This window comes from Schistocerca gregaria, chromosome 3 (assembly GCF_023897955.1).
Source record: "Schistocerca gregaria isolate iqSchGreg1 chromosome 3, iqSchGreg1.2, whole genome shotgun sequence".
NCBI lineage: Eukaryota > Metazoa > Arthropoda > Insecta > Orthoptera > Acrididae > Schistocerca > Schistocerca gregaria.
In genome coordinates this window covers 147626293-147643475 of record NC_064922.1, presented here as the reverse complement: position 1 = coordinate 147643475, position 17183 = coordinate 147626293, and the positions used below count along the sequence as shown (strand labels likewise).

The 17183-nt window shown below is 39.0% G+C and overlaps 1 protein-coding gene across 8 annotated transcripts in view; it reads left to right on the top strand.

The window, feature by feature from the left end:
• Window positions 1–695: 695 nt before the first annotated feature.
• LOC126355793 (nuclear receptor coactivator 5) overlaps window positions 696–17183 on the top strand; it is a 132052-nt gene continuing 115564 nt past the window's right edge. For 2 of the 8 annotated variants that reach the window (XM_050006212.1, XM_050006206.1), the window contains exons 1-2: window positions 1179–1351; window positions 1548–1720. In XM_050006212.1, coding sequence (XP_049862169.1) covers window positions 1564–1720 — 157 coding nt within the window. In that variant the 5' untranslated portion in view covers window positions 1179–1351; window positions 1548–1563. Of the gene's footprint in view, window positions 1721–17183 lie in introns of all 8 variants that reach the window. The other 6 variants (XM_050006208.1, XM_050006207.1, XM_050006209.1 and 3 more) reach the window with 6 other exon arrangements.

Below are 17183 nucleotides of genomic sequence, written 5' to 3'. Positions count from 1 at the left end.
AATTTACGAAAAAAATTACCAAACAGCAGAAGGGCTGACCTTTTGCAGAAAGAAATCGCATACCTACCCAGAAACGTAAACTGTTCTTCTCTACATTTCTAGCCAAATCAGTGAATTAGGAACATAGGAAACTTGTATGGAATGCTATATTTTGATTAATTAACGTGACAAATAAGACACCACAACTATAACTGGAAAAGCCACATAGACGTGATAATAAAACCTCAAAAGCAATAAACTGTTTTCCAACACCGAAGAAACCAGTTCCACAATTGTTGCTATATCTTAGCACAAACGCCAGGAGTCTGCCACACATTCCATTTTAAAGCAAAAGTAATTACATTTAGAAACATATTCCCGATTAGTAAGTCGAGTGGGATGGAAGAATGAGCGAATCAGCAGACTCCATACGTCTTCTCATACATGATATACGGTATTTGTTTTCATTCTCTTTTCAGCGGAGTAAACTGCAATTATACACATAATCCAAAGTATTTCTTCGTGCATGAGTAAGATTCAGCTGTTTTTATGTTTATTATCCAATAAGTCATGTCTCTTGGTAATTTGTTAATACACGGAACGCGAAAATATAATAACTGTTTTGTTAATTAAGTAGAAACATTAATCTTGAGGATTGGTTTCAGTCGCTAGGGGCGCTAGTGTCGTTCCAAATATCAGACGGTAATAACTTTCACAGCTGGAGCAGTGATCTCTATCTACAGACTATACTCTATAGAGATCACTGACCTAACCAACAAGTGCCGCAGTGCCACTACCTTGACATCCATATACCATGTTTGGAAAGAACCAGAATAATTCTCGAGTGTCTGATCGAAGTCTGGTCGTTAGTCCAAAATGAAAAATGAGGAATCAACTGTTCAACATGTTTTATGCTGTATAGGTATTAGCATTTACGCAGATATACGTCGACATTAGCCTGTACCCATCCTGATGAGTGGAAATTCCGGCATATATGGTATGCACCTGTGCCGCTACAATATCCTAGTATTTCCTAGGACCTCTGTCAATAAATCTATTGAATAATTGATAATTTTACTTTGTTTCTGATTCAAGAAACACATGAACATAAATCGCGCTTCAGTACGTTATCCTTAGCATTAATTATTCCAAAGATATTTATTTGTAAAGATGTGAAGTTTGTGAGTAATAACTGGCCCTTGTGCACAGTGGAACTTCTGTTTCAGCGCGCAGATATGTCATATAATCTCTGGAATGCTGTTCCGTAAAGCGTTGTTTGTAGGTCCAAATTAGAGGCCTGTAAAAGGTATTTGTTGTTGTGGGGTGTGAAAGCAGTCGAAATAAAAAGTTGTGCAACCTTCGGGAAAGCTGAGTGAGTGTTTACTGCCGTTTTCAAATAAGGAAGGTAGTAATTTAAGGGTGTTTGATAATCGATTGCATTCACCGCTTAGAAGCCATTTTAAGTTTTTGTAGTTACCGGGTGTCTTTGCTTTCGGAAATAACTCGAATAAACAAGGAAAAGCTACGTGTGTTTACAAGCGTGTAGATACGTCTTCTTGGCGTTTCAGCATTTCGCCAGTAAATATGAGCTACAGAGAACAGGTGATGAAAGGTGATGTTCACAATATGATGATTGATCCGACAACCGTCAACTCTAGAATATTTATTGGAAATATACCGCCAACTGATGTCTCAAAGCAAGATATAGAAGAAAGGTTTGGGAAGTACGGACCAATTCTTGGTAAGTCTTGACTGTTTCGTTTACTGTTATAAAATTTATGCTTAAAATCATAGTGCTTAAGAAACAGGCCACGCAATTATTGAGGACCGTAGATCTCGTAGCTGTGGTTTTCTGATCGTGAGAATAAGTCGGATGTAAACTAACACAAACGCGATGATTGGTCAGAAGCCGTGGCACACCTACACCGTGCTGTTAAGCTCTTGGAAGCACGTTTTGCGGCTCTACAACGTTTTTAGCTGAAATCATATTCCTGTAGTTTTACAATGGATAATATTGCACATTAATTACGCATGTGTTGCTAGCTACATTTTTGGCACTTTTCTAGGAAGATTGTATATTTGAGGGACTGTGTATTATAGTAGGCCAGCAGTTGTAGCTGTGATGCCTACATTGTGCGAATGATGGAACTGCAGTTAGCAGAGCTACTGTCATGGACAGGGTTAGTGGGCTGTGTCATGTCAGAAAGTAGTAGCAACTATTCAATGCCACTGTAGCAATTTGACAGCAAATTTTATATTCCACAGAAGGGGTCAAGGCTCCAGTTTTTGCCATTAATACAATTACAATTATTTTGATGTAGTTGGTGAATTTATAAGTGTTTTGTATATCAACCCATCCTACCCTTATGATAGTGTATTATTAACAACATAGAACTAATTGATAGTAGCTTATAGCCGTGACAACTCGCATTATTTTATCCGCTAAAGTTATGTATTGGACCTCCCTTGCCCAGAAGTCTTAGTTGTATGACAGACTGATCTGTAGTGCACCCCAACATCTAGGTTAGGTTGGAAGATAAGTTTGGTTGGGTTGACCAGTAGTGAAGCCTAATGTTTAGATCTGCGCAGTACTGAAAAATTCAAGGGGTGTCCGATGCATAATTTTTACTATATCTATGCTTTTAACGTAGTGTAATATGCAGTACAAACTATGAAAATGTGACATTTTTTAACTCGAGATATTTGGCCATTATTTATAGGGATACTGAGACTGCCAAAGAATAAGGATTTCAGTATTCTCCCAGCAAAGTTAAAAAAGTGCCGAAAACTATTCATAGGGGAATAAAGTTTTAAATGTAAAGAAACTACAATATTCCGAGAAACACGTACTATTAAAATTTCTAGTTTATCTCCATAAGAATCTTCGGGGGATTATAGACTGTTGGAACACGGGGGTTCCAGTTATTAAGGAAAATCTCTGTGCTGAAACTTATTGAAAGGACAGATTTTTAATTTCTTAGACACTTACGCAGTTTAGGGGGTACATGCACTGATCGCGAGAAAAATACCTATTTTTGAAGGAAACATGTATTTCTGGAGATATAAGCATATATTTGCACGGAATACCAAAAAAGTACTTATTTTCATATGGATGAAAACAAAATCAATTAACTGCGTGCTTTCGCCAACTTATTTGTGTTGCTATGACAGTATGCTGCAGACACTTTAATATATTTCATCAGAGTTCCTTGCCCATAGGTAACGCTTACAGTTTCATACATCCTAACTATGATAGCTAATGCTGGCTTTGCATAATGTTGCATATGGTACATGTCCCTGTTGCTCTCAGTTATGTATCTTGATTAGTGCGCCCAACAAGCTAAATTTTCCTGTTGAGGCTGTCTGTTTTTAGGTATCGCATATTACTGTGTGTGCCAAAATGGCGAGAAATTTTCCAGAGTGACTTTGTAATGGAAGATTTATACCATGTTACGGGTAACACCCGAAGCTGTATCAATGGGCTAGGCAACTACGTCTTTTGAAGTATGATATGGTGTGTGAAAATAGGAGTTGTGTTGGGTACAATGGGATGAAGATGGAGGAAACTACAGGGGAAGATGGCGACATTTGTCGCTGCTCCATTGACTGGGACTGTAGAAAGAAATGTTAAATCAGGAAAATGTCATTTTTTGCTGGCATTCATTTAGACATTTCTAAAATTTTACATGTGGGCTTTTGAACTCAATAAGCAAAAGTTTTTTTTGCATTTTATGCTCGTATCTTCAGAAATAAAGTACCTTCAAAAATATGTACTTTTCTCGTGATCAGCGCATGTACCCCCTAAACTAGGTGACGGGGCAACAATTTCTTAAGAGGAGGAAGAATGGACGGCGCCAGTAGTTTAGACAATGGCTGTTCTTATGAAAATACTTTCTGATAAAAGTTTTGATGCTCATAAAATTTGTCTTAAACACATTTAAATTGAAAACAAATTTTCATGGGTCCATTGACATGCATAGGAAAAGTGCTTGTCTGGGTGGTGATTTAAGTAGTTTCTAAGCCAATATTTAACAATTAATTGTTTTACCACTCTAGTCAATTGCTGTAACTTTTACCTACTTTATATACATATGTATGTTGTCTTATATGCTGGTATAAGTAGCAAGTTACTGGCCAAAACTAGGGAAATATCATTTCTTTCTTAATAATTTTTGTGTGTTTAGAAAACTTGTTCCTCCACAGTTGTAATGTGCAATAGATAAGATTTTCTGAAGTAATTTGTATACTTTTTCCCTACACTAAACACACATCCTATTTTAATTCTTCTTGACATGGCCGTAAGTGATGCCTTGACACTGTAATCTGTTCATCATAATAATAAACCTGATATAAATGAACACAAACACCATAATTAGTCAAAAGCTTTAGCACATGGGCTCTGACAGTGTTGCGCTTTTGGAAGTAGGTCCTACCTATGTATTAGATACCTAATTACTAAGTTACATTCAATGGAACTTTTAAGATGTTCTAATGTATTAACAGCCGTCAACGTTTTTTCTTAATCATGCTTTAACTGTGTAGTTTTTATTTAAAAAGTACTCTGTATGTCAGGCTGCTAATACGCAGTATAAAAATGGCTAAGGCTGCTTCCTGCTTCATAGTGAAGCATGCTTGTGGAACACGATTAAAGAGTGCCGAGAATAGATTGTTCTTATCATTTTTTATATAAATTTACAGAAAAAATTGCCTTTGAAGGTTTCTGATGGACTGTATTTGATACTGTTGAGATACAAATAGAGATTAGATGTACAGTGGAATTGCTACCGTACTAAATTGATAATAAGGTTCACCTCGTGGATCGCTGGTTCAGATCTGGCCCAGGAATTGGTCAATCTCTCTCTCCCCCCCCCCCCCCCCCCCCATTTGAAATCTTTCATCTCCTACTTGTAAAATTCATGTACATTCTTTTGTGAATAATACACATCTTCTCGTTTATAATGCATGCAGAATTGCTGTTTTCGTTTCAAATGTAAATTCTTAATTATTGATATTTTATGAAAAATTATTAATAAAATTAAAATGAAGCAGTTTAAGTTTTTTAGGCCAAAACTGAAAAACAAAATACTCATTATTTTGGCTATGTCCTTTGTTTTATCTCATAGATGTAGTCTCACATGAGCTGGAAGGATAAGTGTCATAGAAACATGAAAACAATCATTTTCACAGCATCAGGCACTCCCATACAGAGGCTACATTTTTACATTTCCTGTTGTACAGTTACAATATGAACCCAACAGAAATGATTTGGAGCAAAGTTATGAGGTTTGTCTTGAGAAATGACCAGATTAAGTTGCCAGACTGGAACTAATGCACACAGGTTTTTCACTCGTCACTGCTGAACGCTGATGGGATGTAGAATGGCATATCATAAAAGAGAAGGAGAAAATGTGATGCCTTGGTGGCTTCATAGATTCTGTTATTGATCAGCTCATTATCAACATAGCAGACGGCAGTTCCAGAACTGTATTTCTTGAGTTCACATCCATCCATCCATCCACATCCGTACTCCGCAAGCCACCCGACGGTGCGTGGCGGAGGGTACCCTGAGTACCTCTATCGGTTCTCCCTTCTATTCCAGTCTCGTATTGTACGTGGAAAGAAGGATTGTCGGTATGCTTCTGTGTGGGCTCTAATCTCTCTGATTTTATCCTCATGGTCTCTTCGCGAGATATACGTAGGAGGGAGCAATATACTGCTTGACTCTTCGGTGAAGGTATGTTCTCGAAACTTCAACAAAAGCCCGTACCGAGCTACTGAGCGTCTCTCCTGCAGAGTCTTCCACTGGAGTTTATCTATCATCTCCGTAACGCTTTCGCAATTACTAAATGATCCTGTAACGAAGCGCGCTGCTCTCCGTTGGATCTTCTCTATCTCTTCTATCAACCCTACCTGGTGCGGATCCCACACTGCTGAGCAGTATTCAAGCATTGGGCGAACAAGCGTACTGTAACCTACTTCCTTTGTTGTCGGATTGCATTTCCTTAGGATTCTTCCAATGAATCTCAGTCTGGCATCTGCTTTACCGACGATCAACTTTATATGATCATTCCATTTTAAATCACTCCTAATGCGTACTCCCAGATAATTTATGGAATTAACTGCTTCCAGTTGCTGACCTGCTATTTTGTAGCTAAATGATAAGGGACCTATCTTTCTATGTATTCGCATCACATTACACTTCTCTACATTGAGATTCAATTGCCATTCCGTGCACCATGCGTCAATTCGCTGCAGATCCTCCTGCAGTTCAGTACAATTTTCCATTGTTGCAACCTCTCGATACACCACAGCATCATCTGCAAAAAGCCTCAGTGAACTTCCGATGTCATCCACCAGGTCATTTATGTATATTGTGAATAGCAACGGTCCTATGACACTCCCCTGCGGCACACCTGAAATCACTCTTACTTCGGAAGACTTCTCTCCATTGAGAATGACATGCTGCGTTCTGTTATCTAAGAACTCCTCTATCCAATCACACAATTGATCTGATAGTCCGTATGCTCTTACTTTGTTCATTAAACGACTGTGGGGAACTGTGTCAAACGCCTTGCGGAAGTCAAGAAACACGGCATCTACCTGTGAACCCGTGTCTAAGGCCCTCTGAGTCTCGTGGACGAATAGCGCGAGCTGGGTTTCACACGACCGTCTTTTTCGAAACCCATGCTGATTCCTACAGAGTAGATTTCTAGTCTCCAGAAAAGACATTATACTCGAACATAATACGTGTTCCAAAATTCTACAACTGATCGACGTTAGAGATATAGGTCTATAGTTCTGCACATCTGTTCGACGTCCCTTCTTGAGAACGGGGATGACCTGTGCCCTTTTCCAATCCTTTGGAACGCTTCGCTCTTCTAGAGACCTACGGTACACCGCTGCAAGAAGGGGGGCAAGTTCCTTCGCGTACTCTGTGTAAAATCGAACTGGTATCCCATCAGGACCAGCGGCCTTTCCTCTTTTGAGCGATTTTAATTGTTCAGATAAGGAAAGACTAAGAGTTAGCAGACGACTGACTGTAATTAATCCCTTCAGTGGTGTCAGTATTTAACAATGCAGTGAGATCCTTTCAGTATGTTTTTGTGTCACACACAGCTTGCTCAGAAAAATTACCCTATGTTTAAGTTAGCAAGTTCCATCACTCTTCTTTGTACTTAGAATACTGTTTTAGGTGAGAACAAGAGTGTTTTGTGCTTTCCGTCTGGTCACCTAAGAAGCATGTGGTAGTGCTAGTGTCTTCCTGAAAATAATTTCATTTTCTTTAAAAATTAAAGGATGTTTGAAGCTATATTCTTTCTCTGCTTGTCTCTTTTTTTACATCTGAACTGCAACCGCTCACATCAATGCATGTTAATTTGATCAGCTAGTAGGTCCGTGCTGTCAAAATTAGATGTGCCAGTAAATCTGTTGTCCCCCATTATCGCTCAGTCTATGTGCGTGTAACACAACATAAAGTGTATCCTTTTGATCATACTTGACTGTACTGGACACAGCTCAGCTTCCGCTCCGTGTGAAACTAAATCCAATGACATTCAGCAAAAGCAGAAGAATACGTGGTATAATGTTTACATCAGATTTATTCTTATGATTATGATTAACACAGTGTAACCTTAATATTTTGTACTTTGCAGTATAGCCATAGGGAGTCAGGTGTGTTGCGCATAGTTCAAGGTGGGTAACAGAAGCAATAATTTCATTGTAATCACCATCACCGTACGCTCTATTCACTGACCTGTATTGGAGACAGAAATCCTCCTGAAGGCTTGAGATAGAAATCCTCCTAAAGGTTTTCTTTGCTCTTATCAAATAGGCATATGACCAAAGAACCAGCAACTTTGGTGAAGTTAAGTGTAGTCTGAGCACACTGCTTCCTTTGCTGTTGAGCAGCAGTGCGAAATAAATATGAACTGACATTATTTATCATTTTGGCGCATGTTTACTGTCAATATATCTGTAACATGCAAGACAATTCACACTACAGGGTGACAGATGTCATGGGAAGCACCAGATTCTACCTGTCTGCTTTAACCTGTGACATAGTAGTGTTGTGGTGTGTGATGTCACTATAGAATGGTGTTTTTAGTTGATTCATGTTTGTAGACATCGTGTTGTTTTTTATGGCGCCCTCTGGTGTTTGATGTTGACTTGTTGAGTTTAACATGTGCTATTTGGTTCATTTGAGTGGATTTACTTAAGTCTGGGTAATCAGTGTTGTAATGTGGATTTGGCAGTTTTTGCTTTGTTTTCAGTGAATTATTATGTCTATTTTTTTTCTTTTGTTTGTGCATTTGATATTTTTGTTAGGTCTGATTCACTTTTGTGGTCGTCGTTTTCTGTGTGTGTGTGTGTGTGTGTGTGTGTGTGTGTGTAATTTTTTCTGGTATTTTGGCTGTTTTAATTGGTCTAGGGACTATGGGGATTTTGAGGCTTTTGAGTTGTTTAGGTTTTTGTTTTGTGTGGCATTTTGTGAGTTATGTAGGTGTGTGAAATTTTATTAATATTATTTTTTTTTTAATTAGTAGTTTGTCATTAGGTATTGTAAGCTGCGTTTGAGCTATATAGGTCAACGGAAATGTTAGATTCCACTTTTCGGAGTTGTAATTGTTGGTTTTTTGGCATTGTAGCCTTCGTTTGAGCTATATAGGTCAAGTGGAACATACATTGGTTTTGTGGCTGTAATGTCATGTTGTAAGTTGAGGTTTTGTTTGGTTGGTGCAGTGTTTCATGTTTAGCTTGTCACCACCCTCCACCCTAAACTTCCTATTTCCTGCAGTTGTTCCATTGGTTTCATTTTATTCTTGGAGTGAGAGATTTTTGTGTTGTTTTTATTTTTGTTTGTGTTTTTTGACATGAGTATGTAGTGATGGCATCATTGCATTTTGCATGTGCTGGAAGTAGGTCTTTCCGCCATGTTGATGACATTGTAGCTCAAAGCAGACGGGTGGAATTGGAAGCTTCCCTAATGCTATAGTGTACCATTGTCAATCCATCCACAAATGATCCATGTGACTGTTGATCTGCCTGCATATAAGCTGAAATTTCTCCAGTTGGGTTACTTCTGGATCTTCTATTAATTCTGCAGATATCTCTTAAGGTCCCAAACTGATAAGTAGTACTTTTGAATTAAATGTATGAGGTTGTCTTTTAGCCCCCTATTTCTTGTATGTATTAAGTTTCTGTAGGATACTTCCTGTGATTCAGCCTAGCAACTGCCTAACCTGCAACTAGTTTTATGTGATCATTCAGGTTGAAAGCAGTCTGCAGACATACTTCCAGATTAAGTTGTTGCAACTTTCCAGTGTGTAATGAGTAGGGCCCGGATTTTAATGAGAAATCATGTTTTTTTTCTGAACTCTAGGGTGAATTTTAGAACAATTTATACACAATTCTAGGCATATTAGTATCGAAAACTGTATTTTGATTGTGCATATAAAGTCATATTTCAACAAATTTTAGTAATAGGTCATATTGCGGCTAACTTTTAGTGTAATACTTCATATGTCCGACAACTTTTGCCAAAAATACATGTACCATTTTCCTCGTATTTTAAGGGACACATGAATAAGAAAATGAATATGTTGCTCACGAGACAATATTTAGAGTGCAATTATGAAAGATTAACAGATAAATTAGTACACAGCTTTATTTCTCAGGACTGTAGCAGAAAATCGGTGGACCACAACAGTTCGTTTCATGAACATAAAACATTGCTGTGCAGAGTCGACAATACGCTCTGAGCCAATAAAGGCGGCTTCTACTGTAATATTCATCGCAGTCGCACAGGTGTTCCCAGTAACCAGTTTGAATAAAGCATTTGCCTTGTTCAACATGCCTAAAGCAAAGTGCTCCGACAGCATGAAGTTGCAAGGGTATGTTCGAGAATTTGAAGAGAAGTTCTTTAGTTCTGATGGGAAAATATTATTTTGTAAACTGTAAAGTGTAAGGTGTAAAGTTAGTGCAGAAAAGTACTTTAATGTGCAACAACACTGTAATACCGCTAAACACAACAGCTGTGTGAAACGAAGTGCTGAAAATAACAGCAGGCAAGCGCTATTATTTGAACAGACAGGTCAATCGTCAACCGTGCAATCATTCTGCAAGGATTTGTGTGAGATGATGGTGTCCTGCAACATCCCATTGGAAAAGTTGATGAATCCACACTTCGGACGGTTCTTGGAGACATACACAACACATCCAGTTCCAGATGAATCTACACTGAGAAAGACCTATTTATCCGTATGCTACAATGAAGTGCTCAACAAAATACGAATTACTATTGCTGAACAAAAGATCTGGCTGTCGATAGATGAAACTACGAATATTAGTGGGCGACATATTGCAAAGTTCTAAAAGTTTTGGCCCTGGAGATATGTTCCTACTAACGTGTGAAGCTCTCGATAGAGTAAACAATTCTCTGAAGCTACTGTAGCCAGATGGTGTGAAAAGAGACAACGTTTTGCTGGTTGGAGCAGATGGTGCTTCATATATGGCTGAAGCAGTCAGAGGGCTACAGATTCTCTACCCCAGTATGGTGTACGCCACTTGCCTTGCACATGCGTTGCACAGATGATCTTTTCACTGTACTTTGTCTTTAGAAAATAAAACATTCAGACATTCAAAAAATAGGTGCAAATTAGCTACAAACCCTATAGAAAGAAAGAACGATACTTACGATGTTTTGAGAAGGGAATTTTGTATTACTTTATGGTGAATAAAAACTTAAATAAACAAACAAGAATGCTTTAAATAAACTTCTATTAAGTCAAACAATGGAAAATCCAGGATGGAGTGTAACAATACGAGAGAAGGAAAGTTGCTACTCACCATATAACAGAAATGCTGAGTTGCGATAGGCACAATAAAAACATGCACACAGTCCTAGCTTTCGGCCATTAAGGCCTTTGTCAGAAGCGCGCGCGCACACACACACACACACACACACACACACACACACACACACACACACACACACACACACACACACACACACACACACACACACACGAAAGTGCAACTTGCACACACGTCTGCAGTCTCAGAGAGCTGAAACTACACTGGGAGGGTCAATGGGGTAAGTAGCGGAAAGGAGAGAAATAAAAATAAATTAAAAGACTGGGTGTGGTGGTGAAATGACGGCTGTGTAGTGCTGCAATGGGAACAGGGAGAGGGCTGGATGGGTTTGGACAGTGACTAACGAAGGTTGAGGCTAGGAGGGTTGTGGGAACGTAGGGTGTATTGCAGGGAAAGTTCCCACCTGCGCAATTCAGAAAAGCTGGTGTTGGAGGGAAGGCTGTGAAGCAGTCATTGAGATGAGGGTATCATGTTTGGCAGCGTGTGCAGCTACAGGGTGGTCCACTTGTTTTTTGGGCACAGTTTGTCGGTGGCTGTTTATGCGGACAGACAGCTTGTTGGTTGTCATGCCACCACAGTGGTTGCAGCTTAGCTTGTAAATCACATGACTGGTTTCACAGGTAGCCCTGCCTTTGATGGGATAGGTGATATTGGTGACCAGACTGGAGTAGGTGGTGGTAGGAGGATGTATGGGACAGGTCTTGCATCTAGGTCTATTACAGGGGTATGAGCCATATTTTATTTTATCTGTTAAGGTCATATTTATGTAAATTTCAGGTCATAAATGCTTGCATATTTCACTGTTTTTTAGGTAATTAAAATCTGGGCCCTAGTAATGAGACAATAATAATAGGTCTTTCCACTCATTTCTGAGCAGTATTGTATGTTTGCTTATGTTGTGTCGACAGCATGTTCATGTGGTCCCTCTGTGTGTCTTGATGCATTTTGCTTTAATTCACTTACAGAAAATCTGTTGGTGATATTCAAGAAAATTTTATGTATATTGTAAAATGCTTTATAGTATTAGTTATTACCATAATACCATTGTTTGACACTGCCGGCAGCCCATTCTACTGCTGCCAGCTGTAGTGGGCAAGACCTCACTGTGTCAATGTTGATAGTCCACTCCCTGTTGTGAGATCCTTAACCAGTCATAGCTGGCAGCTGATACGCCATTGCTGTAGTGCCATGCCCCAAGTGGTTAACTCATATTTCCCTCTTTTTTGTAGGGTTGGATCTTGTCCAACAATTCTGTTAACAGAACAAATGGTGTAATTTATAACTCGCATAGCAGTCACATAGGTAGCAGGACAAATTTCTGCTGTAAGCACGATCATCTATATGTTGACAGCTAAATCATTAAATATCTTGGAACAGGAATAATGTTAGTTACCACACTTGTAGTTAAGGGCCTCGTATGTTGAATAACTAGCATTTTTATTAGGATTGTAGCAACGGTTTCTGTGTAATCAGAGGTATAACAAGAGTGGAGCCAATATTGATCCCTGTGGTACACAAGTAGTGGTTATTCTCTATTTTGAAGATGCTGTTTCGTTGTGTTATCTCCTCGGGTTTTGTTAATGATATTCTCTGCATTCTTTTAGCTATGTGGGATGGAAACCAGTTACCAGCGGCTACTCTGATACCGCATTATTTGAGCTTTTCTGTGAAAATACTGTGCATTTGCATAATCCTGTCCTCTCCTCATGATGCATATGTCAGTTTTCATATGTCAGTATATGTGACTTTCTGCTTGTATTACAAGCAGATCCTGTAGCATTGAAAATGTGTCTTGGACAAATAAATTACTGGTACTGTTACTTGGTCATTCCATTATTATGTGTTTGGGTCTGATAATGTAGGATTTATTGGGTGTGAGTAGTTTGTGATTCTTTGATAAAGCTTTATTCAAACAATATCTGATGTTTCCACCTGTTTCTGCATAGTGCATTACTTTCGTATGTGTTGCTGCTAGTCTTTGTACTGTGTCTTTCAGGGTTTTGCTAATGGATGCCAACACAAAGAAACCAACCAGAATGAAAATTTGGTGTGGGAATGCATGTGAGTCAAATAGCAAATGATGTGTGAAAACAGTCTTGAATGCTGAATTTAAAAGACTTACTTTGATAAATGTAAAGAAAAATGCCATGCTGTCTGATGCATATGAAACTGTTTACAGTATTCACTTAAAACTTCCGGGCTGATAGGCCATGGTCGAAGTATAAAACTCTCTCCAGACGTTTCGTCTCTGACGGCGGAAGACATCCTCAGAGGTAAAGCGGCGAAATGCAGTTTGCCGCTTTACCTCCAATGATGTCTCCCGCAGTCAGAGACGAAACGTCAGGAGAGAGTTTTATACTTCGACCACGGCCTATCAGCCCGGAAGTTTTAAGTGAAGACAATACCGGCCATGAAAGCTTACATTGTATGTTCACAGTATGTTCAGTACATAGCTCTGGTGTCAACACTGCATTGTATTTATTTAATTTGTTGGCTCTTTTTTTATTTGTTGTTAATATAATAGAACAATACTGTTGGAATAGAAATCACATACACTTAATTTATCAGTAGGAAGATAAGTCAGAGAGTGAAATAATGTGAACAATGATAGGATTATTCACATAAGACTTAGCAGTGAACCAAGCCAAAAACAGTAGTTCAAGTATACGAGCCGAAGTTGTGAGCAGAGGCTGAATACATTGGGAAAGTGTATGACATTGAATGAATGGGTAATAGAGAAGAAAATCTGATAATCATGGAGAATTAAAATGCTGTTTGTAGGGCAAGGAACAGAAGACAGATTTACGGGGGAATATGCGTTTGGTAATAAGAATGAAAGAAGAGGAAGCTTATTGAGTTGTGCATTAATTTCAAGCAAATACTGTTCAAGAACCACAAGAGGAAGAGGTAAACTTGGGAAAGGGCCAGAGATACAGTAATATATGTTGCAGTGTGATAAGAGAGACAACAAAGTCATACACTTTATTCTAAGGTGTAAGCTGGAGCAGAGTGATTCAAATCACATTTTAGCAATGTTGAAGACTGGGTTGTGTTTTAAGAGAATTGATAGGAAAAATCAAAGTGTGAAACACTGGAATTCTGGGGTTTTGAGAAATGGTGTTGTGCTTTGGAAGTTCTATGAGGCTGTGGATAATATGGTAATGAATACTACGGTAGGCTGTTCAGTTGAAGAGGGAAGAACATTTCTAAAAAGTGCAGTCATAAGTGGGATAGACAAATATAGGCACAAGGAAGGTAACTGTGAAGAAAACTTTTGTAATGGAAGAAATACTGAAACTGGTCAATGAAAGTAGTACAGAAATATTCAGGAAATGACAGGAATACAGTGATAAAAGATATTAAGGAATTAAATAAATAAGAAGTGCAGGGAAACAAAGTGAAATGGCTGCATAAAAAATGTGAAGAAATCAATGTGGATGGTCATTGGAAGGATTGATGATGCCATAAAGAAGTTAAAACAGCATCAGTGAAATTTTTTAAAAAAAGATACCATCAGAGCACAACCAAAATTTCATTGTTACCAGAGAGAGAGAGAGAGAGAGAGAGAGAGAGAGAGAGAGAGAGAGAGAGAGATGGGTGGAACGAATACGTTGAATGGCAAGGAACTATCTGTTGACATGATAGAAGAAGCCATGGGAGTCAATTTGGAAGACAAAGCGGGTCCAATATTGGGGTCAACAGTTTGAAAAAGCTTTGGAAGACTTTCTAATAAACCAGGCAGATGGAATAGGTGACGTTCTTTTGGAATTTCTAGTCATTGGATGAAGTGGCAACCAAATTAATGTTCATGTTGTGTAGAATCTGAGAGATTGAGGGCACACCATCTGGCTTTTTCTCACATACCTCGTGTACACACTTCTGAAGATAGCAAGGGCAGACAAATGTAAGTATTGTAGCACAATCAGCTCAACAGCTCAGGCATTCAAATTGCTGACAAAGGATCGAAAAAATTGGGGATCTGTTAGATGGTGAACAGTTTGACTTCAGAAAAGATAAAGGCACTAGAGTTGGTTAGCATGTTCTGCTTGGCAATGGAAGCAAGACCTGTTGTCCTCAGATCCCAAACAGGAAACCTTCTGTGTCATTGAACAAATTTTCTTCTATTGCTGTGCCCTGTATTGCTTTAGCATGGGTGTATTTACAGTTGTTGATCTTGTTGTTATAGACAACCATGTTGTTGTTGTTGTTGTTGTTGTTCGAACTCTGTTAAAATTTTAAATTCTTCTTTCGCAATTTATATGAAGTTAACGTTTCTTGTGTATGTCAGCTGATCCATAGAACTGCACCATGTCTCTACTCAGACTTTTTCTCTGTTGTTGTCAGTTCTCCAGAGCAACTACACATTTTTGCACTTTCTAACCAAAAATTTTTCTCAAAAACTTGTTCCAATTATTGTTCTCTTCCATCAACACCTCCATGTCATGATCACTGAATGAAATGAAACATGGTCAAGGAAGTGTGATTAGCGAAAATTGTCACCTGCATTGCCTCGATAGTGACATGTACTAATGAACATTTTGACGGCCACCTACGTTGATGTCTATCTATTTCAGATTGGCAGAGCAAGGCCAAATAACTGTGTTTCTGCAGTTTATGAACTTTGTCTCTCATTGATTTGTTTGGGTGCTGAAAGACTTCCAGACTATCTAAATAATGCAGAAGAATTCAATTTTGAACTCCTGTATTAACTGTTCTTAATAGAAAAATTCACTATTTCTATTCACAGTAACTTTTACTGTTATAAAAAATATGTTACAACTGACTGATGTGTGCATCATCCTAGTTCAGACAAGGTACAATGGACACTTCATTAGATTTTTACTTGTCACACCTCTTACATTGTTGTTGTGATAACCCTTTTCTCTGTAGCTGCTAAACACCTCCAAGTCGCAACATGAAGGACCAAGTGCCTGCACAGCAGATGTAGATGCTAACTTGGGGTCCCACCTTTTAGATTTAATGCTCTCATGTTTTTCATCACACCTGCACATACCGCAAACCTCTTCAAATCTTACAAGCATCATTCATCATTGTGAAGGCTCACAACACGTGATACATTCTTTTTATCAAAACTGACGTGCCACATCTCAAGCTGTAGGGAAATAACCAAAGGAACCAAGAACAGTAAGACTTGGAAGGCCAAGAATGAAGAATTGCGATTAAAAGTGGTTTGAGACAAGGACACAGCCTTTCTACCAGACTATTCAGCCTGTACATTGTAGAAGCAATGGCAGAAGTAAAAGAAGGGTTCAAGAGTGGAATTAAAATTCGGGGTGAAAAGGTATTGGTGACAAGAATCACTGATGGGTGTGCGATCCCAGTAAAAGCAAGGAGAAATTACAGGATGTGTTGAATGGAGTGAACAGTCTAATGAGTACAGAATATGGATTGGGAGTAAATAAAGACAACAGTAGTGATTAACAGAAATGTGACAGTCTATAAACTAAACATAAAAATTGGGGTCATGAAGTAGACAAACATAAAAACAGAGGTAATGAAGTTGACGAAGTGAAGGAATTCTGTTACCTTCAAAGCAAAATTATGCACGACAAACAGAGCAAGAAAGTTGTACAAAGCAGACTCACAAAGAGAACAATCCTTTCTAAAATAATATTACTAGTGTAGGACTTAGTTTGATGATGATGATTTGTGGCATGCTCAGCTGCGTGAGAATCAGTGCCCGTACAAAGAAGCAATCTTTAGACTGTCCAGCTGTGCCACTTATTTCGAATAATGATAAAATGAGGAGGACAACACACACACACAGTCCCTGGGTGGAGAAAATCCCTGACCTTGTTGGGAATCGAACCCGGGACGCCATGATCAAGAGGCAGCAATGCTAGCCACTACACCATGAGTTGCGGACTCCTTAGTTTGAGGAAGAAAGGTATGTATGTAGTGAGTGCAGGACTGTGGGGAAAACTGCAAAACATCTACATCTATATCCATACTCTGCAAGCCACCTGATGGTGTGTGGCGGAGGGTACCTCGAGTACCTCTATTGGTTCTCCCTTCTATTCCAGTCTCGTATTGTTCGTGGAAAGGATTGTTGGTATGCCTCTGTGTGGGCTGTAATCTCTCTGATTTTATCCCCATAGTCTCTTCGCGAGATATATATGCTTGACTCCTTGGTGAAGGTATGTTCTCAAAACTTTAACATGTGTGCGCGTGCGTACCCGCGTGTGAGTGTATACCTGCCCCTCCCCCCCCCCCCCCCCCCCCCAAGGTAAGTCTTTCCGCTCCCGGGATTGGAATGACTCCTTACCCTCTCCCTTAAAACCCACATCCTTCTGTCTGTCCCTCTCCTTTCC